The sequence below is a fragment of the Dendronephthya gigantea genome, unplaced genomic scaffold (genome assembly GCF_004324835.1).
Source record: "Dendronephthya gigantea isolate DGI-Jeju-01 unplaced genomic scaffold, DenGig_1.0 000023F, whole genome shotgun sequence".
Taxonomy (NCBI): Eukaryota; Metazoa; Cnidaria; class Anthozoa; order Malacalcyonacea; family Nephtheidae; genus Dendronephthya; species Dendronephthya gigantea.
Window position 1 is genome coordinate 1,043,285 of NW_021163033.1, and position 24,669 is coordinate 1,067,953.

Genomic DNA, 24,669 nt, shown 5'->3' on the forward strand with positions numbered 1-24,669 from the left:
CGAATGCACTACCCGAGTTTAGTTAAATCAATGAAACGAACTTCGTTGGGTCGATCTGCAAAGCCGAAACGTCACAATACAACCTGAGAATCACTGATACACATTGTCTGGTGTAGTCCAGTTTCGCCTGGGAATGGCAGATGAAGCCGTACTCTCGTTGAAAAAGGCGATATGGTGTATGTTTATTAACCCTATTAAAAGTGTCTGCATTTGAGGCAGAACGATAAACGCCTGATTAACATATCTGTGTTGGTGAGTATTTGTGATAAAACTCAAAGCGTTTTGTCTTTGAACTGTCAACGACTCATAGTGACGCCTAATTAATCTCGAAATGAGCGAGCACGTAACGAATAGTTACCAGGAATCTCGCGAGCTGATTGGACGAGCGCGCAAATATGCGCATGTGATTGGCCGCTCATTTGAATATGAATGAGGAAAAACCAGTGGAGCGAACCACAGTGAAAAAAAGCAATGCGCGTTCGCCTGTCGAATTCAAATTATGTGTGTCGTGTGTCGAAGCGGACAATACATACGACATAGCGACGTAAACAAAGTTCTCAGCGAAGAATGGAACAAATCGTTAAGTTGCCATCATATACGGTATGTTTAAACTTTATTGTGTCTCTATATGCCGCATGGGCTTAATAGCTGACCGAGATTTCATATCTTCAGCCGCCAGGTCGTGTGTGTCTGTGTGTCTGTCAAGTAATGAGGAACTTCATATTACATAGGAATAAGCTATGTAGCGACATTCTTAGCATGGCGAATTTTAGATTTCCACACGCAAAAACATCGTAGGAAATGTGATACATCACCCAGACGGCGATTTAAAGTCACTGATTTAGGCGTCAACAGAATATTCATAATAGGGGAAATTATTACTCCACGAGCGTATTACCGATAGCGCCAAGGTGAAATCCAATTGACCCATGATTCCGAACGCTCGCTGCCAATGCCTTTTTTGTCTTTTGACGTATGAAAATCTGTTCAGAAGTGTCGATACGTCGATACCGAAACTACAATTACAAAATATATGCGCACATTTACTCAATTACATACGCCAAAATGACAATCGTATGGATACGCAATTGAGTGAATGATTGTATGCATGTAATGATCGGCTTCGCTGCGTCACAACATATTTAAGAAATGCGTCAAATTTGGAATCCGATTCGGCGCGTTCCAAAAACGTCAAATTGTAAAATTCGAAATGCTATTAATACCGTTTAAAAATCAGATATTCAGGTGCTCAGCGATTTTAAGTCAATGAAGTGATGCATTAAAAGACCTGCGGTGTGGGCATTTAGACAGGCGTTCAAAAATGTTACATAACCTCATCTGTCATTTTGACTTTGCTGAAAACAGGAGACAAATATTAAACTGGTAGACAGATATTTTTTCTCAAAACAACTGGAGCAAAACGAGGCCAGATGGCCGAATACCGATAGGCAATGCGGAAAAAGCAGTCACTAGCAAGCCTCAGCATTTTGCTGAAACGATTTGCATATCTTAGGTTAATTTAGATGGGGGAGACACACTAATGTTTACTTTCATATTAGGCGCAAAACGATGCAGTGTTTGACGATGGTAAAAGCTTCCTAAGTATGGATTCAATAAACTATAGAACTCAGACAAAGAAATCCTGCGGGACAAAAAATGACCTTATTACATCAGAACTTCTGGACGTGTTTTTGTATGGAAAACGTAAAATTCAAGAAATCGATTTGGAGAACGCGAAACGACAAAAACTTGGACAAGGCAAATGTGTTAAGCCATTAAAATGTGAGTATAAGCTGTTTTTGGCAATGGTCAACACAATTTCGTATGCGTATTGACAGAGGTTCTGCACTTATGCATTCTAAACAAAAGACAATCGCAGTATATTAATCTCTACTTATCGCTACAAATTGACATGAAAAGGCACGTCTGGTAGGGAAATGGCCTGTTTCGCCGTTCCCTACCTGCAGCGCGCTCCGATTTCCGGACGAACCAATCCGTACAAGAAGCCGTAGCAAGCATTGCGCTGGAGGATGTTTTAAATCCGCTTCATAAAAACCTCAATTTTGCTGGAATACAGCGGTTCGAAACAAAATATTCAGTTCAGGAAGTTGATTAATAAAAGGCTTTGAGGCAGAGCAGCGATGCGCGACGGAGCGCATGACTGATCTCACTTTGTGTTCGGCGCGAAGCAGCAATAAACCAACGCTTTCTTGGATTTTTTTGCAAATTTTTCGAGTTGTTTTACAACTCGCGAACTCTTCTCGACATTTTGAAGGAAATGAGCTCGATCTTCGGTTAATATTTCTCTCTCCGTAATAAGCTTGAGCAAACACATTTTTTTCTAATTGCATTGAATACGAGTGAAGTGGCAAAATATTTCATGTATTGTGCTGATGCCTAGCAACCTTTCATAACCTTATATTGTCTAAGACAGAATCGACTTAAAGTGTTTTTCCTCCGCACGTAATATCCGTTCGCGTACTTGAACTGGCTAGAAAAATAGTTGTTTGATCCCTGTTTGGCCGCTTAAACTCGTCTTTAAGCCAAATAGAATTATGTTGCTATGGCATTTGCATACTGTTAGAACTTGTTCCTCTTTATTCTAATTGCGTCATCACCACAGGACGAGGCTTAATTTAAAAAAAACACACTAAGGACTCGTTGACGCTTCTGCAATTCTCGACATGATGAATCGCCGTGCGATTCTCGTCTTTTGATGGATGTGAGTAAGCGGATTGGTTATGGGTGTTTTTGGCAATGGCACTAATATATCAGGCACTGGTTGTTCTGATTCAAGCTAGATTTGCCCCAACTGCGGGTTGATTTTTAACCTACTGTTTTGTTTATGTATTTATGCATGATACATTGGTTAATGTGTCAAAAAAAATAAAACATTTATGGACTCGAGAAAGCTTCGGCAACAATCTATACTTAATGTGATAAATAAGCTCTCGAAAAAATTGACTAGGACCATTTATAGCTAACCAGTTGTTGCTTTTGAAGGACCAGCTCAAGGCCAGTCATAAAAAAGTCACGATTCGTTCCCTAATTTTAAACTCTCTCATAAAACGTCTTATTTTTCGTTCATTTTATCAAACACAAAGTCCAAGGTTTAGTTGGAGTGAAAATTCTTACTTGGAATCACAGAGAAATTGGGTTGATTTAATCGTATTAAAATTGCTTTTAATGTAAGAGGCCCTTGTCTAAACAGCTGAAATGAAAGGTCCATAGTTTAGATCCCTGTCAAAATTTCCCCGTGGGAGGAAGCCAAAGTAGCCAGAAAAAACCCACGACTTGATGAAGTGTTGTTGACTTTGTCACGCATTGAGGAACCAGCTTACGATCTTCGGAATGTTCAGCATTTCTAGCATGATAAATGGTACGGGTTTTTAAGATTAAAGTGTGCACACCGTGGCGAATATTCAAATGAAAAATAATCAGCGCTGAAAACATCTTTGTCCTGGCTGAACAACCTTTGTGCTAACTGAGCTTCCTTTATCTTCAAAATTTGGATAAAGGTTTTAGCTGGAAAACGTAGAGATCCTTTAGTCTTTCTTAGGTTCCTGGGTTTGCATTTCCTCAATAGAAGCAGCACTAGGTCAACACATTCTAAACCTTATATCAAAAAACATTTCAACAAAAAGTCCCCCTCATAATATGGGAATGAAGAAATAGCCTCATAAGAAACTGACTATTGTGCAAGCAACTAGACATTTCGATGCAAGACGGCGTATACTTTATTTAAACGCAGCATGCAACTGGACTTTCAATGTCCCTCATCTCGCCATTGTGGATTTTGACACAAAGAGCTGTGATTGCGATTAGACGTTGTAATGAGGGTGAAGTTGTTTGTATCGAAGTAACTTGACTATTCTAATTTCTAAGCCATTGTTCCGTTTTACGAGTAGGGGAAGTTTGCTGTTCTGCGTAATAATGATAGCTCATGTATACGCGAGACTTCCTGCCTCGAACCGCCCACGGAGGGTTTGATGTTTTTGTACAGTTGTACTGTACACTGTCCGTTTCTGCGAGGATATATGTGGGTTGGATGTGAAGTTTTGAATAGGGAGCTTTCGTCAGGAACCACAATTAGTAACTTCTGTAACAATAGTCAGAACTCTGCCAGCCTACAAGCAAGTACCGAAAAGGAATGGTTGAAAAGGAATCACTTATAAGAAAGACACTGCAGAGATGTCTAGTAGCAACAGTCAATACTCAGTCAGACCAGCAGTATTGCAATGATCAGCTGACATTGAGGAAGGTTAAAAGTGAGACACTGAATAAAACACTGCAAAGCAGTAAAATACTAGAGTAGAAATGTTACTATAAGTAGCAACAGGCAGCACCCGTTTAGAATAGCATAACTGAAATGGCTACCTGTCAGAAATAATTACTCAAACCCAAAGTGCGCAGGACGGAAATTTTCCCCTTATTTTGGGGAAAATTTTTGCCAATTCTTTTTATCAAATATGGAAAAGATCCGAAAACGTCTGATCCCTTACGAGTGCTTAAAAACCATAGAAATGTTCGCTATTTTTGGTCATCATTCATTTGACATGTATTGTCTAAAATTTTACGACAAAGAGCAGAGGAAGAAAGTTGGTTGACAAGAGTAAACGAGAAAGATCCTTAACCCAAGACTTAGAGTTGTCGTCAGCTAGTCTGGAATAACCATTGAGCCTCGCAGTAACTCACAACATTTATCAGAAATCTTATGGCACTATTGAAAGAGCGTATTCATAGGACTGTGTCGCTTCAGCTGTTATAATAAACGATATTTTCGAGAGTTCGTGGCAAGTCATCTTTCTACCGAAATCAAAAAAGGACAGAAGCTTGCACGTTCGCTACGCTTGACGGCCGCATGACGACAGTATTCCTTTTAGACTTTACTAATCTTTTCTCTAAATCCATACTTATTTCATCACAATACTAGGCTAATAGGTAAAAAGCGTGTATAAAGGCATACATTCGGTTGGTTTTCAGCCATACATAATCGGCTCTTGAGCAGATTAGCTCTTATCTATTGCTGATCACCCCTGGTTGACCTTGACGGCTTCGAGATGCACTTGATTGGTCTTTTTCCTGGCGTTGCGGCCAGGGGAAGAAGGAAGTTCAATACTATACAATGAGACACACCTGGAGGTCATTCGAACCAGCACGAGTGCCTCTTCCACTAATAGGCACTATATATATATGCCACAATAATTATCCGCTCAAAATAGTTAGAACTTAACCATGCTGTGAGATGATGTATGTTTTCCGTTTTAAATTGCCTCTGTTTGCTCGTTCTAACGATTTTTTTCCTTCTTTAGGGTGTGACTCCTGCCGAAAGCAGCACAACGGACCGTGTCACGTGAGCGAACCGCAAAAATCCATACGCCAGGTGGTCGGAAATTCCATACACGACATCGCGCTGACGTACGCAGTCATGTCGTTTCCTGCCGAAGTTCAACTGTGCACATCCAGTATACCTGGATACAGTTACGGCGTCTCAGCTAAGCTGCCCTTCCCGATAGGCACTTGGATAGGGCCGTACGAAGGGAAGCGAGTGAAGGCCGACGAGATCACGACGAAATGCGATTCAAACTACGTTTGGGAGGTAACTTAAAAATTACACGCCAAATATCTCAGAGGATGAAGAGAGATCAGTGGCTAAGCGTGGGGGGGGGGGGTGCCCTGCTCACACTCAGGTTCTGATCATGATGAAAGTTTTAGTTCTGGCTAATTTACTTTTATTTCGCCTAGATTTACGAAGATGGCAAGTTTTCGCACTATCTCGACGGAAATGATGAAAACAACTCAAGTTGGATGAGGTTCATACGCTGCGCTCGGCATAAGGACGAGCAAAACATGGTCGTATTTCAGTACGGTAACAATATCTACTACAGAGCAGTGCGAGATATTCCCGCGGGCACAGAACTTCTCGTGTGGTATAACAACAACTATAACCAGTTCCTTGGAGTGCCGCTCGGCCTGCGCAACGTTCCCGGATGTAAGAAAGACCAGGACAAAAATAACTCGGCCCAAACGGTATGCTATCAATATTGAGATCATTACTATATTGAGGCCTTACAATCGGTCCCAGTTCTCCTTTTATAAGTGCGATGCAAAATAATTTAATGGAGATTAACCCAGTTTGCACTATTCGACGGAAATAGCTCAACCACTCTTTTTATTTCCTTCAAAACCTTAGCAAATTCAATGAATGTTCGGTGTTACCAATGCCAAATTCGAACTGTGGTCTGAGAAACGTTCAGGGAACCAGATTGACTCATTTAATCCTTTCTTTGACCATAGCGGAATCCAGTGCCACAGGCTGAAGTTAAGCCAGTCTTGAAGGAAAGAAATATCGAGTTGAATCCCGCAGCAGAAAACTACGCGCAGGCGAAGCCTATTCCTTACAGCCCTAACAAGATCCCTGCAACAACGGTGACTTATTGTTATTCCGCTAGTAAACCAGCCTTGCAACCAATCAGTTATTCCAGTGGAACGCAAGATAATATGATAATTTTGGAACCACCAGTCGGTACGTTTTTACAAGTTGTAAATACATTCTTATGATTTGCTGTACGCCCAACCAGTATTTCCGTCGTTTTCTAATGGGCCAAAATGCCCATAATTGTAATATTTTCTTTTGTTACATTTCAGAACAAAAGCCAGATTTAATAAAAGGTGTTGTCACCACGTCACCAGGCAACGAGCACCGTCAGCAACACGTGACGCTCGGCCCCTCACCAAGCAGTGACATAAAAAGTGTTTTCACCTTTTCCCCAAAGATTCCATCACCCTCTGCATGTTCAACGTCATCTATTTCGATTTCCTGCGAAGATCGTGGAAGTCCACGCGGAAATCACATGAGCCCACGTGAGAGTCACAAAAGTCCTCGGGAGAACCACGTAAGCCCACGAGAGTATCAAACAAGTCCAGGCGAGAATCACGCAATTCCACGCGGTGAAATCAGTCCTCGGGCAAACGAAAATCAAGATTTCTACAGGCCTCCAGAGAAACCGTACCAATGCGGACACTGTTCGAATTCTTTCGCACAACCATCGGAACTCTCCGCTCATGTGGTTACGCATACCAACGACAGACCGTTCAAATGCGGTTTTTGCGGACGTTCGTTCGCGGGCGCAAGCACGCTTTACAATCATATGCGCACGCACACTGGCAATCGTGCATTCTTGTGCAACAAATGCGGGTGTACGCTGGACACGGCAACGCAGCTCAGCCGGCACATGAGAACTCCGGGTGAATGTCCCAAGGCAATGAATGCAACACGAGAGATTACACCCCAGTATAGTCCAGCATTGGCCAGGGGATAAAGCTGGACATAACGTGATTGAGTTAAACAAGACGTGTCCCAGTGGAAGCACTGAGGATTAACCGAAGATACTCCTTTGACGAAGTAGCGAATTAAACAACCGATGATATATATTACGAAGCGGCTTTGTTGTTCCCTTGCAATTCGCGTGTACATTTTGTATAAAATGGTTCGGAAACTTGCCTTTGAGAGTCGCGAAAACGCAGGTCAAAAAATGGACCGTAGACACTATCCTTTGAGTTTGAAATATCTATAATCAGAACAAGCTCTTTTAGACTTTTTCTATCGCTCTGATGGAATACCGAGGTTAGCGAGCAACTTTATCTCAGTTAAACGACCTAACTTTTTGGCGACTTCAATACTTATTTTGCTCGTTTAAATTTTGCTAAACGACTCCAGGAATTGGGACGATAACGCATAACCATTAGTAAGTTAGTTGATAAAATAGTTTGGTTTCGCAGTACCAAGGAACGAACCCTGTATGGTTGCAGTATTTACCTGCTCTATGCATTAGGCTGATATCATTATTAGATTATGTTGCAGGGTGTATCAACTATCAAAAAATAAGGAAACGCTTAAAGTGGATGTGAAGTCCGTATGTAAACAAACGGTTTGTTTACATTTTGAACTTCAATACTCTTTATATTATATCAACTTCATATTGTTTCTAAGCACAATCTGGTGTAAATGAACCTAGCTCCTGTGTTTGCACACCCGACTTTATTTAGACAATTGTGCCGCTATAGAATACGACGATTTCAAACCTCAAATTCCAGGGACCAAACGACTCTTGTTTTGTTAAAAGAAAGTGAATATAAGTGTGGTTGCCCCTTTTTTTATACACCCTGTACAGTTTTTGTGTGTTTATGTATATATTTTTCCTCAAAAGCATACACGGACCGAAAAGCTCAGGAAAATGACGAATGTTTCTAAGAGACACTTAAAATCTATAATTATTGAAACGGCAGGACCGTGTTTGAGAAGTGTGTTGATCATAGTTTATTTACGTTAACAAAAACCAGCATTACTAGATTGCATTTATTAATATAAACCTTGTAGATTTACTGAAAGAAAATAATCGTAAAAATGCTGAAAAATAATAATCCTATGCTAGCGAAAAATTGTAACCCGCCTGTATAATAGAAAGTATATTGCATTCTGAGAAGCAATGCATGTAAATGATTTATTTGAAATAAATTATGTTGTATTTAACTGTGTGCATTTTATATTTGCATCTACGGACCCCAGTGTAAATGCGCCTAAATTTCTTTTTTATTTTGCTCTGGTCCTAAATTGAACGAAATTTCAGGGGCATTCCCTCGCGGACTGTTGGCAAGGAAGTCACTTGAAATATTCAAAAAAGTTTATCGGGAGTGTAATTCAATATTTTTTACTTTCCACGCATGTAAGAAGGATAATTATATTGTCTGTATGTTTCCAAATGATTGCATGGGAAAGATTCGATCAATCACAAGGTTTCTGCGGGAAACCTCACAAGGAACTGCATCAGAAAGAGAAATGTTCAAATTTCCGAACAAAGCCCAACGATTTACTGCATGTTATTTTTAACATTATAATTTAATATCTAGGCAACGATATTTCTCTAAGACTAAAGGCATTCACTATGTCCTGCAAAGTGCATGCCATACATTGATGTTATAGCTTAACAAATGTGCACTAAATAAATCGCTACAACCAAAAAACTACAACTGTATAGGCTCTCTTTGTGTTAGACCGACTCTCGTTAATGGATTACTATAACAACAGAAAAAACCTAAAGGCCATTTGAAGTTGATTTTCGTTGTCTTAAATGAAAAACTCCATCGATAAAAACTATTTAATCAAGCAAAACTTTTACAGCTTATTAACATCCTTGTTTTTGATATATTTCCTTTGAAGCTGAGTAAATTCTATTGACGTGCGTTATCTTTTATTAGCTTCACGTTTGAGAAACATCTCAAAACAAAGATAGATACGCAAAGCTGTAAAAGAAGCCATCAAATAGTTTAACAGAGCTCTTCCATTTAAAAGAACGTACAGTGTCTTTTCATAAAGTGAGAATTACACCTTCGCTAAATAATTTTGTTACCTAGTACATTACACTTTCTTGGAATTTCCACAATCGTCCTGGTGATGTGATCTCGGATACGTACACAGCTTTTCCAGATGGATCACAAGTGATGTCGTGAGGGTATGAAAACCCCTGAAGAAATAAAATAAGACCATCTGGTGTGAGAGTAAATCAAATTCAAAACTGGTGCATTTAGACATGTTGAGAGCTTGGAACCACACAGGACTTCGCAGCTTTGATTTAACAGCATGATAGAGTAACAAGTTCGGCCTATCAATTCTAAACCTTTTCCCCATCTTTAATCTAAGGGGAACACTTCGTGAACATTCTCATTCTAATGTTATCCACAAAGTTTCATTGTCATCCTTGCACTTACTGTCTTTGGTTGCCATTGTTGTGTAACTTTCTTCGTCTTCAGATGAAATGTAGATCCATATATTAACTTTTGTTGAGACGATTGCCCATTAATAACGTAAAGCAGCCCACCTGGAATGGAGATATAAGATGGAATAAGGTTTCTTAATGGTTGCGTGCAGAACAACTTGGCGGAAGTAAATTAAACGATGGTAGCAGAATGCGTGAATCGTGGCACTACTCATAGCAGCACGAAAATTACGCTACTATCCAGCTTTCAAATGGAAGACAAATACGCTTAGATAGAAGATTATCATCTTAACTGTGGCAAAGGATTGACTATTAGTTTTTCAAAGCTTGATAATACTTTGTGAAAGCCTTCAAAATTGGAAATTTACAGATGCCAGATAAGTACCTTGCGAGGATGAATAACAAATAGCGAAAACTTTATCACCAAATCCCTCATATTCATCACGAAATTTTCCATTCCCGCTATCAAATGTCAACACACGACCATGCTCTCGATCCGCGACAAACAGTAATTTTCCCTCGTGGCCCAGCGATAGGCTGTGTGGAACGAGGAAATTCGGGGGAGGCGGGAATCCAGCTGAAAACATGAAAGGAATACGCTCATTGGGCTTAGTTTGTCTCCTTATAAGTGATTCTCTGAATTTTTGGGGTGCGGAATACAGTCGTTGAGGTTAGATGATCTCCTTATCAGTGATTCTCTGAATTTTTGGGCTGCGGATTCCATTAAGACTTGAACTGAACTGAACTGAACTGATTTGAATTGAACTGTCTCTCAAGTTGAGCACTAAACTGATCTGAACTGTCGAAATGTTCAAATACATCATACACAGAGTGATACACTTACGCGTTGCCAGTAGTAAATGATCCTCTATAACGATCGTTAGTTTTCCTGCAGCAGAGAATTTCATTATGCGACTGTTGCAATAACTACATGGAGAACAAAAAACCAGATCGATAAGTGGATCACTAACACATACCATTCATGAGTCTGCATGGAATTAAGAACTACCACATCGAACGAAACATAAACTAGTTTTATTACCCATCTGAAACAAAGAAGCTGCCATCTTTCTCCACTGCAATGTCAGTTGGTTTACAAAAGTGTTTATTGTCGTTTCCAGGAACGAATTTTTCGCCCATTTTCATCAGCTCTTTACCGTCTTGAGAATATTTGAATATCTGAATGATAAGATAAAATGCTAGTTTATAGAATTAAAACAACTGGATATACGAACAACTCTGTTTAACTTGCAAGAATATAAAGTTATACTTTGGACTTATGACTGAAAAAGTCATATAGTTTGAGAAAACCACTAATCCCAATAAAACAGCGAATGACAGATGTACTGTTCCTAAACACGTTCCACGTTACACCAGAGTTCAGTTGTCACTGTCCTTAGAAAAGTTGTATCGAGGGGAGGGAGGAATATTTAATATATTCTTTTCAAATGTTCCATTTGTTTAGGCTTATTCAAAGCATCCATTTCCACAGTAAAAAGTATGCATATTTAAATTGTGAGAGCGCTGATTATAGCCCTGCTTCAAAAAATACCTGGTGCATTCCTACGTCTGTGAACCACATGTTATTTTCATGATCAATTGTTATACCATGAGGAAAATAAAACCTGCAACAGAAATACAAGATTTAGTCGAAAAATCAGCAATATTTGGCAATCACAAATCAATTTCGATAAATGTTTCGAGGTTGGCGAAAAACTATTCTTGGAAGGCTTCACTGAGTTCTTAATACAGCCATTATATATCAAATTTATCCATCCATGAATCATTATCGGTTGAAAAAGCTGACTTACAATCCCTTGCCCCAAGTTTTTTCCACTTCTCCAGTTTCCTTCTTCAAAAACCACACAGGATCTTCGTTAATTGGCGAATTTCGTAGTTCTGGATTGAGATGGTTGTCAAAATCAAACGTTCTACAAAAATATAAGCAATTCCTCTATACAATGAAAGTTTGTTCTCGATGAAAAATATGCGAGATCATTGGACCTTTTGAAAGAAATGTATGTATTGTTTAAACGCACATACCTAGCATCCCATATTCTGTCACCTCGATGAAAGATAACGACGTCCCCTGTAGTCTGAACAGCCACTCCGGAAATTTGACCAACCTTTGAACCAGCGTACTCCAGATTGCTTTCCGGCCAGTTTTCTTGCTCAGTCAAACCACGAGCGCTTTTCGCCACAAATTCGTCTAAAAACGTGTCACGAGTATATCGATACTTTTTAACAGCATCCACAGAACTGAGTAAACGCTTAATTGAGCGCATTGCATGCAATGAACACTGAATCGTGGATAGTAAAATATGATAACATATGCATTAATGCTAAATCTGCTTTATAAAATCAATTTTTTATCTTCGCAGTAAGCTTAGTAAAAGTCTGAAGTTTGTTAGCGGAATGTTGTCGAAAAAGGTTTCAAAAACTTAATTTACAACATTTTGCACCAAAATTTGCAGTGTGCTGTGTCTATAGTTCAGCAGTTAGTTAATTTCATAGATGCGTCTTGTTGCCAAGATTAAGTGTTTGACTGTAAAATATCTGAATGCAAATTTCTAAAATAATATCAGAAAAAGTCTAAAAGACACAATACTACTGATAGAAATACTCGAACAAAATTGAATACTGTGGAGATTCGATTTTGTCAGTTTTAATGAATCACAATAGTCACAAATATGCGTGATTTACACTGGTCAGATAACTAGGTGATTCACGAATCATGCACCTGACATTAAGTCTAGTTTTTGTTTTCAGTCATTAATTACTATTAAATTAGTTGTTTAGAGCAATAAGTTAATAACACTACATTTATAGGATGTTAACTATGTCATAGTTAATGTCAAATTAATCTTGAAATCTTGATATTTTGTATTTTAAAGCCACTATTCTTCATCTTCCGAATCGAAGAGGTTTTCACCATAATCTGGGATTAAAAATCGGGAGAAACGTTTTCAGAGTTGGTAGTTTTCATCATAATACGCCTCATCAAGGTCGTGCATCACATTGCAACGGACAATTCGCTATTTGAAAACATTCTTACGTGAAAAAATTTTTAATCTACTGCATGCCCTAATGTTTTCAGTCAGAGTACGAGGTAATTACTACAGTGGTACTCAGTGGTACCGTATAATGGTCAAAGAGAACTCTCTACATAGTACATCACTCACCATTCATTTCCCGCCGTTTCATTTCCATCTTTTTCTCCTCTGGTAATGGTACATTCGTGTCTTTGGGGTAATCGCCATCGGATATCTCAGGATTTGGTAAAGTGCATGCATCAGTGGATCGGCCTTCAGCTGGGTCATACCAGTACATCATATAGAAATTGCACATCTCATCTGCACCGGTCGCCCTTTATGTTAAAGGTTGAAAAAGTAACATTTCTCGTTTAGCTATTCTCGTAAAACGCGGAAAGGTGATGTCACGCGTAATTCAATTGGCTCTTTTACGCTGCTTTTGAGCCTATCAAAGTCCGTGAAAAATCACAGCCATAGAAATGATAGAATGATAGAAATGATAGAAAGTGCAAACCTATCTACGGGAATCATACTTACCCAATATATGTAGTGCGATCACGCTTCGTGGAGTCATAAGTACATCTAGCCGCCTAAAATTTGTTCAAAAATTTACCGTTACACCTTATAATAATTATTATTATAAACTTTATTAAAGTGTCAAAAAACACCTGATAGCTTGGGATAAAAATCCCACACTAATATGGGGACACCCATATCAAGTCAGTTTTCATGTTACTATGATTACATCTCATTTGGGTGAAAAATTTCTAGTGAAAAACCTAAGAATCAATCACCACGAAATGTATGCAACATCAAACTCAGGATCACACTATATGAAGCTCGACACAGCTTAATTTTGAGTAATTACACCTACCAGAGTATCTCCGGGAAGAAGCGAATCTTTACTGTTAACTTTATAAAATGCCTAGAAAACAGAACAAAACACATCAGAGAACTTTATTCAGACACACCAGTTGTCCGCAGGAAAATGCCGCCTCATTCGGTATCTGAAAGTATGTTCTTTTAAAGAATTTCTTAAATCACAGTTACATGTTGTGTTGACATGCTACTCAGTCTTTGAGGAATTGCCTTTGATTAAAATCACATAAATACTGAATAATGCCAGTTTACCTGAGGTCGTCTTGGGTCACCCTTTCCGATAAGATGCCATTTACCATTACGAATTCTGTAACCAGTCACCACATAGCCTATAAAATAGTATTTTTGTAAGTATTTCAACTTCAATATAGTCCACCGGAAGATGAAGACCTCGGCGCCCATCAAGGAAATGAGTCATGAAGAACCGAAAGAAAGCCCTTACCTAACTTGTGAGTATGGACTCTAAAGGCAAACGGGTGCATCTCTGGACCCATGGAGTAATGACATGCCATATTCATATCAAATTCTGCAAAGAGGATTTTTTCTAGTTATATTAAAAATGGATTGAAAATGGATAGGAAAGTGGCAATCAGTATTGGGGCACGGTCACCGTTCTTGGGCAGTTAATATTAATCCTGGATTATTGCTAATCGATCTTTCAACAACCGCGGGGTACAGATAATATTATGTAGGACTTCTTTATAAAATTTTCAGTTTATATACAGAGTGGCGTTCAGTTGTTTAATATTTCTGCTCAAACGAAGAAAAACTAAATTGTACTGGCTTTAACCCCCCGAGTTATCACTCCAGTTGAAATTGAGTTCAGCCTATTTTTTCGCGGGGATTTTTTCAGGCAACCAATCACGTTGCCCTATCACAGTTTTGCCTTCGCCTCGAGGAAACTATGAGAGCGAACAAAGCGACAACTTTTCTGTAAAATATCCAGAAAGCAGAAAATAACAGCTTGAAAAATGAAAAGAAGTCGAAGACAACGAAAGAAAAGAGTCGGTGTCGACAGGTTAATAACTCTTCGTACGCGTAACAACAATTTACATGCAGAAAAGTTAAACAGTTTCATTATATTTAACGATTTTTTATGCCATTGAATAAGCCATTAAATTTAGGTGTTCGTGCGATTTTTCGTACCTGGATTCTTAGCTGGAATTGGAGGGCCACCAGCAGCCACTAGATAGATCCCAGCAAAGTATTTTGGTCTAAAAACACGATAAAATATGGTATAAGGCTTTGACCTATGCCAATGGCTACTATAAACTCAACTGGTCGAATTTCCATTTAGGTTTGGTGAAGTCTAAACCGTTGTTATTTACCACAGTTAAGTGATTTGAACTTATTTTTGTTTTCAACGAATAAGGCCTAGCCCCAGGTTTTCAAGAATCCTAAATTTCACAGTATATAGCTATAAGATTTGGGCATTGGTAAACTTGGTTAAATTACTTGTTAGCTTCAAGATGCAGAATCACACCAGAATGATCTGTTTCGTGAAAATCTAAAAACAAAGTTTAAAATTTAAATTATTACAGTATTGATTAGGTTGAGAAATGAAACACATGTTTACATTGAAACAAACTTACTTTTGAATTTATCAACATTTGCATAGTGAACTTGCAAAACAATATATTTAATTCGACTGCTTCCACCAACATGAAAGCCAACATCTAAAATGAAATTTTGTTAAATACCCAGACAATAAGTGAATCAGCATCTACTATTGCGCTATATATATTCATGCATGCACAGTTAAAGAATAGAAACTCACCTTTGGGGAGATCTAATGCAGGTGCATCCATTGCCCAAGCATATAATATTTTGTTCACATTCCCTTTACATGTTCCTCCCATTTCATTACAGTCCCTGTTAAATGTTGAAAAACCACTTAGAGATGTGACAATATTTGAGCTGCATGTTCAGTCTTCAAAAATTTGTCATGGATAAATAATAATTACTGAGTGTTAATGTAATTCATTCAATGATATATTTTGTTCCTATTTGTTGATATCCCCTACCAATATCCTTTGGTTCCTGAGTCATCAACATCATCACAACCAAACATCAGCATATGATGAGCAGTTTGCATTTTGGCATGAGGCTCATATCCAACTGGATAATGAATTACAAACTATTATATTAACAGGTGAAATGTCATTATAATAAGTTCAAAATTCAAGATGATTTTTTTATAATGTGACATTATAAAAAATTCATCTTGAATTTTGAACTTATTATAATCTATCACTGAGCATTTAGATTAGTACTGTACCTATGTATGCATCATTTTCAGGCATTTTCTTTGCAATACAGAAATATGAATCATGCTAAAGTTAAAAAAATGAAGTAAACACACAGATATATATGTACGACAATATTACAATATTGGCCAAGAAAGGAGACGCGAGCAAGTCAAAAACTCTTTTAAAAAAGCCAACTCATATGTTGTAACAGAAACATAAAATACGTAAATGATGACACAAGTACTGGCATTTTCAGTCTAATACTCGTTACAATTTTCGTTTAAACTTAATATTTCCGTAGATATAGACAAGGAATAGACATGAACATGAAAACTCTCCAGATCATCTTATCCGACAAATAACTGTTTTGTATGTATGACTTGTCAAAACAAATCAAATAAGCTGTGAGCCAGCTATTGATGGAACTAGCTTTGATCATGTAAGCTCTAATTCTAGGGCTTCCTTGCTCGTGGCCATCTCCTGACAACACAGCGAAATGCTTTCGTCGTTTTACACACATTTTTATCTCGCCTTTAATCCGCACGATTGGTGAAAGCAGCATGTTCAGTCCGTAAAATTTATGGCCTTAAAAAGTATATAAATATCGCTATAATCATATCGCTACCAATAACCTTTCATTGCGGCTAGTACCTTTTGTGGCGATACATTAGGCATCTTCATGTCGATTTTTTTAACATCAGAACCAGAGGGTTCGTCTTTATTATTATCATTCTCGTTTCTAAAGTTTCTTGACAGTATCCAAGTCGGATCGTTGTATTTGTTGTCGTAAAATTCGCCTTTGAAGCTCGATGAAATGTCGAGTAGAAGGACCGTGAAAAGACACGTAATCCTGTTAAAAACTCTGCCCATACTTTACGTGCTCTCTCTTGTTTTATAAAATAGCTGCTTTACACAATTGCAACCTAAAAGGCTCAAAATTTGAGCGATCTTCCCATTCGTGGTTTGGCTTTTGATCCAAGCGACGAAATGTTTAAAATAAAGGTCAATTGCACCTGCCGTCTATTGCGAGGTATTATTTATTCATGAATTTCGGAATCAGTTTCAGCAATCCCACTCAAAAATGAAATATTCATTACTGCTATTGCTAAGTGACACAGCTGCGTTTTTGTTATGTTGATCATTTTCGCAGACTGAAGTGGTTTCTTTTAGCAAAATAAAACGCGAATATTTGTAATATTTAGAAAACTGCGAAGACGCCGAAGCGGTTTCACTTGCCAAACCACGTGTAGTTGTTTACCTTGAACATTTTCGCGCCAAACAGGCTCAAAGCGCTTCAAATTTTGCCAATTTTGAAGCGCTACAAAGTTTGGCAAATGCTGACAGGTTTTGTCAGCTTATCGCCATAATATATTATCATCTCCAGCTGGAAAGGATGCTCAGCGAAGGGATTTGCATAATATCAAGACAAGCGAACGTGGAGAAATTCACGATGCAGAACAAACGCCAACGTGTTCTTGACTTGGCCTTTTCTACCAAACAATTTATCATACTTAGGTGTCGAGAAAAGGTTTTCGCGAACTGACAACAAAAAAATCTATCATTGATTAAAGATATAATCGATGAAAGATATCTGTCATCGATGATATCTATCATGGATGATATCTATCAACTGCCAGAGACAAGTCTAAACTCTTCCCTGTAGAATGAAACTGACCCCTAAGACTGGCTTGCGAGTGTTTTTATTCTGTGCGGAAGAAATTCTTCAGAAATTTTTAGAAAAACAAAGTCAAAATAAAATAAGAGAACGCGTCATAAGTTTTATTCAAATTTAACGTGCTACAGATACCATCATCTGAGTGGTTAAAATATATCACCTCTCTAAAGATTGAAAACTAAAAATGCAACATCACAGTATTTTTTCCCCTACGAACTACGGTTATTCGAAACTACTTTTCTTTATTACTATCTCAATTATGTCATTGGTAAAACATCGATTAACAGTTAACTAACATGAACCTTGTAAATAAAAAACTTCTTTGTCTTTGTCTCACAATCACTACTAGCTATAAAATAATTTGTTAAATAGAGGGAAAGAACACCATTTAATTATTTATATTATCCTGGAAATATTGTTAATTATTGTTATTGTGAAACTCAATTCTCCTCAGTTTCATCAACATCATGATCCGCAGCATCTTCCATTTGATCTGTGTCATCATCGCTGTCATCTCCGATTAGTTCATCCATCTCAATGTCAATTCTCGAGATCTCTTCGAAGACAACAACGTTGGGGATGAGACATTGGATTGGTTTTGACGATAGGATGTATTCAGCAACCATTTTTGGGGGCAAAAGGAGTTTCCCGATAATTTGGCCTGTTGCATCTTTCACTGGTTTGGTGATTTGTTCGCTCGCAATTGCAACAGATCCTGGCAGGTCAGTCAAGGAATAAGTCTGGTGGGAAAAGAAAAAGTTGTTATGAAGATTTTCTATCAGTTTCAAATGATATGATGAATGAAGTTACATTTTTTGGCATTGTTTAAACAAGAGTGAAGTTAATGAAGCAACAAAAAGCTAGAATGAGGCTTTTATATCCCTCTCCTTGTGAAGGCACATTAACTCACATTTTTAAAGGCAATGACAAATGCTTTGGTGTTCACGACTGCCTCTCCTGTCAACTTGATTGCCAAACTTGGGATTACAAGAACAGCTTCTTGCATTGATTTGCTAGCTTCTTGAGATCGGTGAATCAGTGTGGTCATGTTCTGTTGAATAGAAATAACCTGGAGAGAAAACAGAAAAATGTTTAAACTACAAAACAAAAAAGTTTTGCTACAAAATTCGAGGCTTTAAATGATGTTATGTCAAAGTCTTCATCTGGTCAGCAATTGAGTATTGACAGAACAGATTCTTGTTTGGGATATTTGTGGTAACGTATTCAACTACTGAATGGTGTTCAGAAATATGATATTAAACTCACACTGTCATATGTGAATTGAACAGGCTTAAGTCCCATCAACTTTTTGCTTCCTCTACGCTGAATCCTTTTTCCAAGAGCCAAGACACGCTCTGCATGACCTTTGGGTTTTGCAGCATTTTGCCTTATTTCAAGGGACTCCTGTTCTTCCTCCTCAACATCTTCTGGGCTATCAGGGTCGGATGGAAGAACAACCTCAACAGCAAGCTCAGACAGGGAAATAGCTTCATTCACCCTTGCATGTGTGAACTGGATAACACGAGTGTTGTTTACAGCATCATAGTATTCACCAGCCTTGTTTTTGAGTGCATCAACAGTTGTGTTGACCATCTAGATAGAATTGAATAGATAGTTGTTTAAAAACCATAAAGATTCAAAATCTTTTGGGTATGGCAACTGATAACATATATCCAACTTACCTCTGATGGGGTCTTTGTGATGAATGGAAAAGTTTCCTCACATTTGGCCAAAGTTTGCTCAGCAGCATTGTCCAACCTGGTGACTATAATAATAATGTTTGTGGTGATTACTACAATTATAATGGTTATCAGTACTTTGATTATATGACTACTTTGTTCATAATCAAGTACATTATGATCAATAAGAAAGATAATGGTTACAAAGTTATGTTGAAAATCTAAAGACTCAAGGGTCAATAGCAACATATAGTAAATATGACCAAACAGAAAGTCGCTTGAGACTTTTCACACCAGTGACTACAGACAATGGAAATTGCTACTTCTTAGGAAAAAACTCATGGGAACAAGGCAGCTGCATAGACTGGTCTGGTGGTGTATGTAGTGGTTTTTTAAAAGACCATATCTTCGGCTTGGCGCGTAAAACGAACCTACTCTTAACAGCGGACCTCTGGTTCCAGGAAAAATTAAATATTTTGACAAGCTGCTACATATGTTTATATCATTATATGCATATATGAAGAGCTCAAAATGAAGCGATGACCGTAATTGGTGCAAAATATTCACAACGCAGGCACTATATTGTACATTTCCCAGCTTCCAGAGAACCTACAGACATGAAATATATGAACTCTATGAAGTAAACAAGCATTCGTCTGTAAAAACATGAAATACAAACCTGGATTGCCAACGTATGGCTCAGCAACTTTAAGCGCCATGCCGGCAATTGGAGTGCCGACATTATAAGCTGTTTCAGTCACTCGTTTCACGACACTTTCTCCTGTATTGCAGGCATATTGAGTCAAGCCATTATGGCTTTTAACAGCGTTGTATATCACACCTGTCTGGCTAATAGCCTCGCTGACGACTGGCAACGCCGTTAAACGCTCGTAAAAACCAACTCCGTTGTTCTCCTCGACTTGAACTGGCTCTTGATTAACTTCAGACATATTTGAATCTTTCGAAACCACAGAAAAATATAGTTAAAACGATAAAAAATGCAACTGAAAATGACGTCTTCGTAAAAGAAGCTCGCTTTTGTGAGAAAATTACCATGGACTTTGGAACTTTACGATACGTCACGACGAGTGCACCAGCCAATAGGAACGTCCTATTTTGCGTTGACTAATCCGAAGCGATTACGACATTCTCCGATGACTATTTATGCCCTTGCTTGTCATTGAAAAATCATCAGGGCATGTTTACGAAGAAACAATACACCGACAAAACATGATGAAATTGTTCAAAGTCCATTTTAAAACAATGACTTAATCCTTTCGTTTTGAAGAATTTTTATCACAGAACGTATAGAAATACTTTATGCCTTGTTTTGAACCAAGTGTTGTCGCACGAGATCAGCTCAAAAGTATTAAATTAGATGGCAACGTCCTATTGCTGTCATAACTACTATTTAAAAGTGGTTACACAGCGTTTAGTAAATATGGGTTGAACCGGTTGATACAACCTGAGTGTCAAAGTCCATGTGTGCATAACTCGCACTTTGCTGTGATGTCAGGTCATGTGAAATTAGTGAAAATAAGTTTTTTTATCAAATCATGTGCCTGACCATATCATACCATGTGGAACAAGATTGCATACCAAGTTGGCTAGCAAATATATTCTTGTCTAAACTTTTGATATTCTGTCCTGTATTGCCCTGCAACATCAATCAATTTGCAACATTTTATTTATTTGACGTGGATACATGTTTATGTATAAGATTATCTACATACTGGATAACAAAATTAGACATTAAGCAAATAATGCTGAACTATTTGTCAGCGACCGATCTTGGTATATGAGGCTTTGAACAAATCGAAATTTTACAAATCAACTTCCGGTTAGAAGCGAAAAAATATGGTTAAAAAGACGGACTTCCGGTTGTTCGAATATCGACTATCGAGAATAGCTCCGCCATCTTTTACGTAACCGTGGAATAATGTTCTGTTTTTTCTACGGTTCACTTTTTACAAATCTTCGCGTTGGCCTTTATGATCTTGTTTTTCAGCCTCTTCTTCACCCTCTTTAACAATATCATCATTGTCATCATCATTATCATCATCATTATCATCTTCCTCATTACCAGGAGGAAATATTTCCATCAATTGTTGCTCGTATTCCTGCAATGAAGCCGCCATCACCTCCTCTTGTGATATCAAAGAATCCTTATTCGTGTCGATTTTACTGAAGATCTCCTTCAACTGGAAAAGAAAAAAAGAAACTCGAAAACATGGCCACGTGATTCTTAACGGACCCACTATATATCTTGTTCTAAATGGCTGTCAGCGATTGCAACTGGTCAATTAAAGTGACTCACTAGATTGATTCCTTCAGGATCTTTTGTTAATTCGTCATTAAGCCACAATCTCTATGAAAATATCAAAAGACAAAATATCAGATAAGCTTATGTGTTCAGCACATGTTGGTACACCACAAGCTCCTGAATAAATTGATATTATTATGGTGTCCCGACCTCGATAATTTCGAACCACTTCATCTCATCAACAGGAGTTTGTCTCATTTCATCCACCACCAACAGTCTGAAATAGTTAACCAGCATCCACGATTAAATCTTCGTGGCCTCAGTAAAGCAAAAGTTTGATGTAAACTGCCTTTTTGACTCAGTAAAGCAAAAGTGCATTTTTCAAGTGATAGAGCTGGGGCACTATTTTCGAGGTGTTCTCTACTGGTAATCCGACATGGAAACATTGTGAGAAGGAAATTTTCTACGTACCCTAAACCAGGTCCAACGCTTTCTGAGACACGAAATTCGGAAAGCGGTGCAAATTCCTTATCCCGATAAGGTGTGCTTTCACAGTCGCTTGAATTAAATGTTAGTTTGTGACCGAACCAAATATTAATCGCCAGGTTTCTTGGCCCATACGAACGCACTTGATGGAACCATCTGCAAATAAAACAATCACTTCATTACCACTTTATCTTTTCTTGTGGATTCCGTTGTGTAATTTGAAAAGGCAGTGGCAGTTGTTGTTGACTTGTTTCTATTGTTGCGTTTAGAGTTCATTCTCGTTCTATTTAGACACACCCGTACCTGTAAGGTATGAAAAGACAATCCCCAGGTTCCATTCTGGCTTTGTACCAAGGAACATCAGCTAATCCTGGATATTTCTCCAGATCAACTTTATCCACGTCGACTTTGGAATGCGATCCATCAGGTTTGTCAATCTTGACATGCGCATGCTCTGCCTGAACAACAAACAAAGGCATTCAGAAGCACACATTGGCCCCTGATGCAAAAAATACGAACATCGTTCGCATTGAGATACCTGGAATATGACCACATAACCAGTACTCTATAATTCAAACACCTCTTTAACACGTGGCGAGGCGTTGGCCAGATCTCTAATACAAACACCTCTATTTTGACCTAATGCAAACACCTTTTGAATATCACTATATCTCTAGCTATATCTCAAACACCTCTAATATGGCCAGTTCTCTAATACAAACACCTCTCTAGTAAGACCAGATCCTGTTACCACTCTAAGGTCAACTACCTACTTTGTAGTGAACATCTCCAAATCAGTGGTCACCCTGCCCTGACTTACCTTATCAACCATGAAGAGATCTTTAGTTCCACTCATGAGACAGTTAATGTTGTCAATAGCATCATAATGCAGGACTGATTTTGTCCCACCATTGCTAAACCACATGACACTGTCTTGTAAATCATCAGTATAGCCACCACATAACAGACATTTTAGTAAATAAATATCCCCTGGTAAAAATAGAATGGACTGAATACTGGAAAATAGGCTGGTACACCATAGCAGCAACCTTTTACATAAACAGCAATGCAAATACTTATTATCTAAGAAACTACCTCTCATAATCTCAGGTACACTTGCAACAAGATATATATCTTTTTCTTGGTAGGATTGTAAAAACTCCTCAAGAGGCATGTTGAAAAGTTCTCTTGATCGATTCTCTTTCTTCCCTTCTTCCACATCAACTTTCACTTTGCCAAATTTGGAGCTAAAATACAATCCAATTCATATGGTGTTAAAGTGGGTAGGATCCATGCACATACCCAAATGGCTTAGAGAACTAAAATTGAAAAAAAAACCTTAAATATTGATCAGTCCAAAGCTCATACGCTGGAGACTTTTTTGCAGCTCCCTTAAAGAGAACTGGTTTTCCAGGTTTAATATAATTTTCAAAGAACTCCTTAGGGGATGGTACCACATCAATGGTCAAGACATCTCCGACAGGGGCAATCTGTGATCCAAGAGGTTGAAGATGGCCAGAAAGTTGGTCGACAGCATTTGACGACAGTGCAAACAGAATTGGAAGGAATAAACAGAAATTCTTCATATCAGTTGGGTATTCCTGCCTGCATTAAAAAAAACATAGAATTTCAGCCTCTACATGTCCATCATACAAGAGCAACTTATTCAAAGCCCCATTAATAACTTATTAGTTTTAATTGAAGATGGTAGGAACATCTCAGAGGAATCTCGCTGGGTTGCAGCAGGCATTTGCAGGCGTGTGTAAGGTTGCAGGCGGTGTGCTGCACCAAAAGATTGTTACTTGCAATTACAGACTAACAGACTTACAGTTGCAATTTGATCTAATTCGTCAGCAGGCGACAGCCATATCATAAATTGAAACATAAATTTCAATTAGAAGATAACCGGCGTATAATTTCATTCCCGGAAATGAGAAACGATAAATTTGTTGCTGTCTTTAAAATAAAACGAAAGTGTGGCTTCGCCGGCGGCAGCCTTTACGAAACAGGCTATATTCTACTGTAAACATTTCATAAGTGGTCATTTAAATATCGAAGTAAATAAATATACGATTAGGTTTTACTCAGCCTTTCTGCATTTATACATACATTTTATCGTATGTTTAACTTTACTAGTCATGTAGTCGCTTACCTTTTTCATCCACTTTGCGAGAGCTATCTATATGTAAAGATTGGTTGAATACATACGTGTCGTACTTTAACACATCCTGCAGAAATGTTATGCAAAAATGTACTTGACACCCGGAACTCGTTAAAAATATTAAAATAAAAAATATATTGGTTGTGCAAAACAGAGATTGCTATCAATTGGCATTGAATTATCAACTGAAATTATTTGTATTAATATTAAGACTAATGAAATTTTTTACAATGTTTTACACCAGCTTATTTTGGTTGTTCTGAAGCTTTACTTTGCCAGGCTGCAACCAGCTAAGCTCAAACGGGGTTTAAAGTTATAGTAAACACTATAAGGAGACGATATTTTAACTATGCACTGACTAAAGTGTGTTCAGCTGCAGTTTGTCAGCTTCACTCAGCAACTGACTAAAATATCCAATATCTCTCGACATTTGATAACAATATGGAAATATCATGTGAATTCGATATCA

General features: G+C 38.1%; 3 protein-coding genes across 6 annotated transcripts; 1 reads left to right on the forward strand and 2 right to left on the reverse strand.

The window, feature by feature from the left end:
- Positions 1-459: 459 nt before the first annotated feature.
- LOC114522584 (putative histone-lysine N-methyltransferase PRDM6) lies at positions 460-8,490 on the forward strand. Its single transcript, XM_028543316.1, has 6 exons — positions 460-600; positions 1,560-1,782; positions 5,313-5,599; positions 5,746-6,030; positions 6,298-6,526; positions 6,649-8,490. Exons 1-6 carry the CDS (start codon positions 568-570, stop codon positions 7,320-7,322), a joined length of 1,731 nt encoding a protein of 576 aa, XP_028399117.1. The 5' UTR covers positions 460-567; the 3' UTR covers positions 7,323-8,490.
- Positions 8,491-8,747: 257 nt separating this feature from the next.
- Positions 8,748-17,534, reverse strand: LOC114522559 (peptidyl-glycine alpha-amidating monooxygenase-like). 2 transcript variants are annotated; one of them, XM_028543275.1, is made up of 21 exons: positions 16,588-17,534; positions 15,966-16,020; positions 15,712-15,805; positions 15,465-15,559; positions 15,280-15,363; positions 15,143-15,194; positions 14,834-14,901; positions 14,130-14,213; positions 13,940-14,016; positions 13,683-13,733; positions 13,346-13,398; positions 12,959-13,143; positions 11,820-11,985; positions 11,588-11,707; positions 11,329-11,401; positions 10,819-10,955; positions 10,621-10,703; positions 10,162-10,353; positions 9,769-9,878; positions 9,411-9,524; positions 8,749-9,076 (listed from the first exon to the last, which is right to left on the reverse strand). In XM_028543275.1, the coding sequence occupies exons 1-20, from the start codon at positions 16,804-16,806 to the stop codon at positions 9,411-9,413; spliced, it is 2,112 nt and encodes a 703-aa protein (XP_028399076.1). In that variant the 5' UTR covers positions 16,807-17,534; the 3' UTR covers positions 8,749-9,076. The 2 variants fall into 2 exon arrangements, with proteins under 2 accessions (XP_028399075.1, XP_028399076.1); XM_028543274.1 differs by having other exon boundaries at positions 8,748-9,524; positions 16,588-17,532.
- Positions 17,535-17,689: 155 nt separating this feature from the next.
- On the reverse strand, positions 17,690-24,653 carry LOC114522560 (bifunctional peptidase and arginyl-hydroxylase JMJD5-like). 3 transcript variants are annotated; one of them, XM_028543276.1, is made up of 10 exons: positions 24,192-24,653; positions 23,378-23,644; positions 23,135-23,286; positions 22,860-23,029; positions 22,343-22,497; positions 22,025-22,195; positions 21,764-21,830; positions 21,608-21,658; positions 20,890-21,491; positions 20,189-20,248 (listed from the first exon to the last, which is right to left on the reverse strand). In XM_028543276.1, the coding sequence occupies exons 2-9, from the start codon at positions 23,623-23,625 to the stop codon at positions 21,258-21,260; spliced, it is 1,248 nt and encodes a 415-aa protein (XP_028399077.1). In that variant the 5' UTR covers positions 23,626-23,644; positions 24,192-24,653; the 3' UTR covers positions 20,189-20,248; positions 20,890-21,257. The 3 variants fall into 3 exon arrangements, with proteins under 3 accessions (XP_028399080.1, XP_028399077.1, XP_028399078.1); XM_028543277.1 differs by lacking the exon at positions 24,192-24,653 and adding an exon at positions 23,868-23,931; XM_028543279.1 differs by lacking the exons at positions 21,608-21,658; positions 21,764-21,830; positions 22,025-22,195; ... (3 more) ...; positions 23,378-23,644; positions 24,192-24,653 and adding exons at positions 17,690-18,351; positions 18,522-18,680; positions 18,878-19,204; positions 19,294-19,376 and having other exon boundaries at positions 19,970-20,248; positions 20,868-20,923.
- Positions 24,654-24,669: the final 16 nt, after the last annotated feature.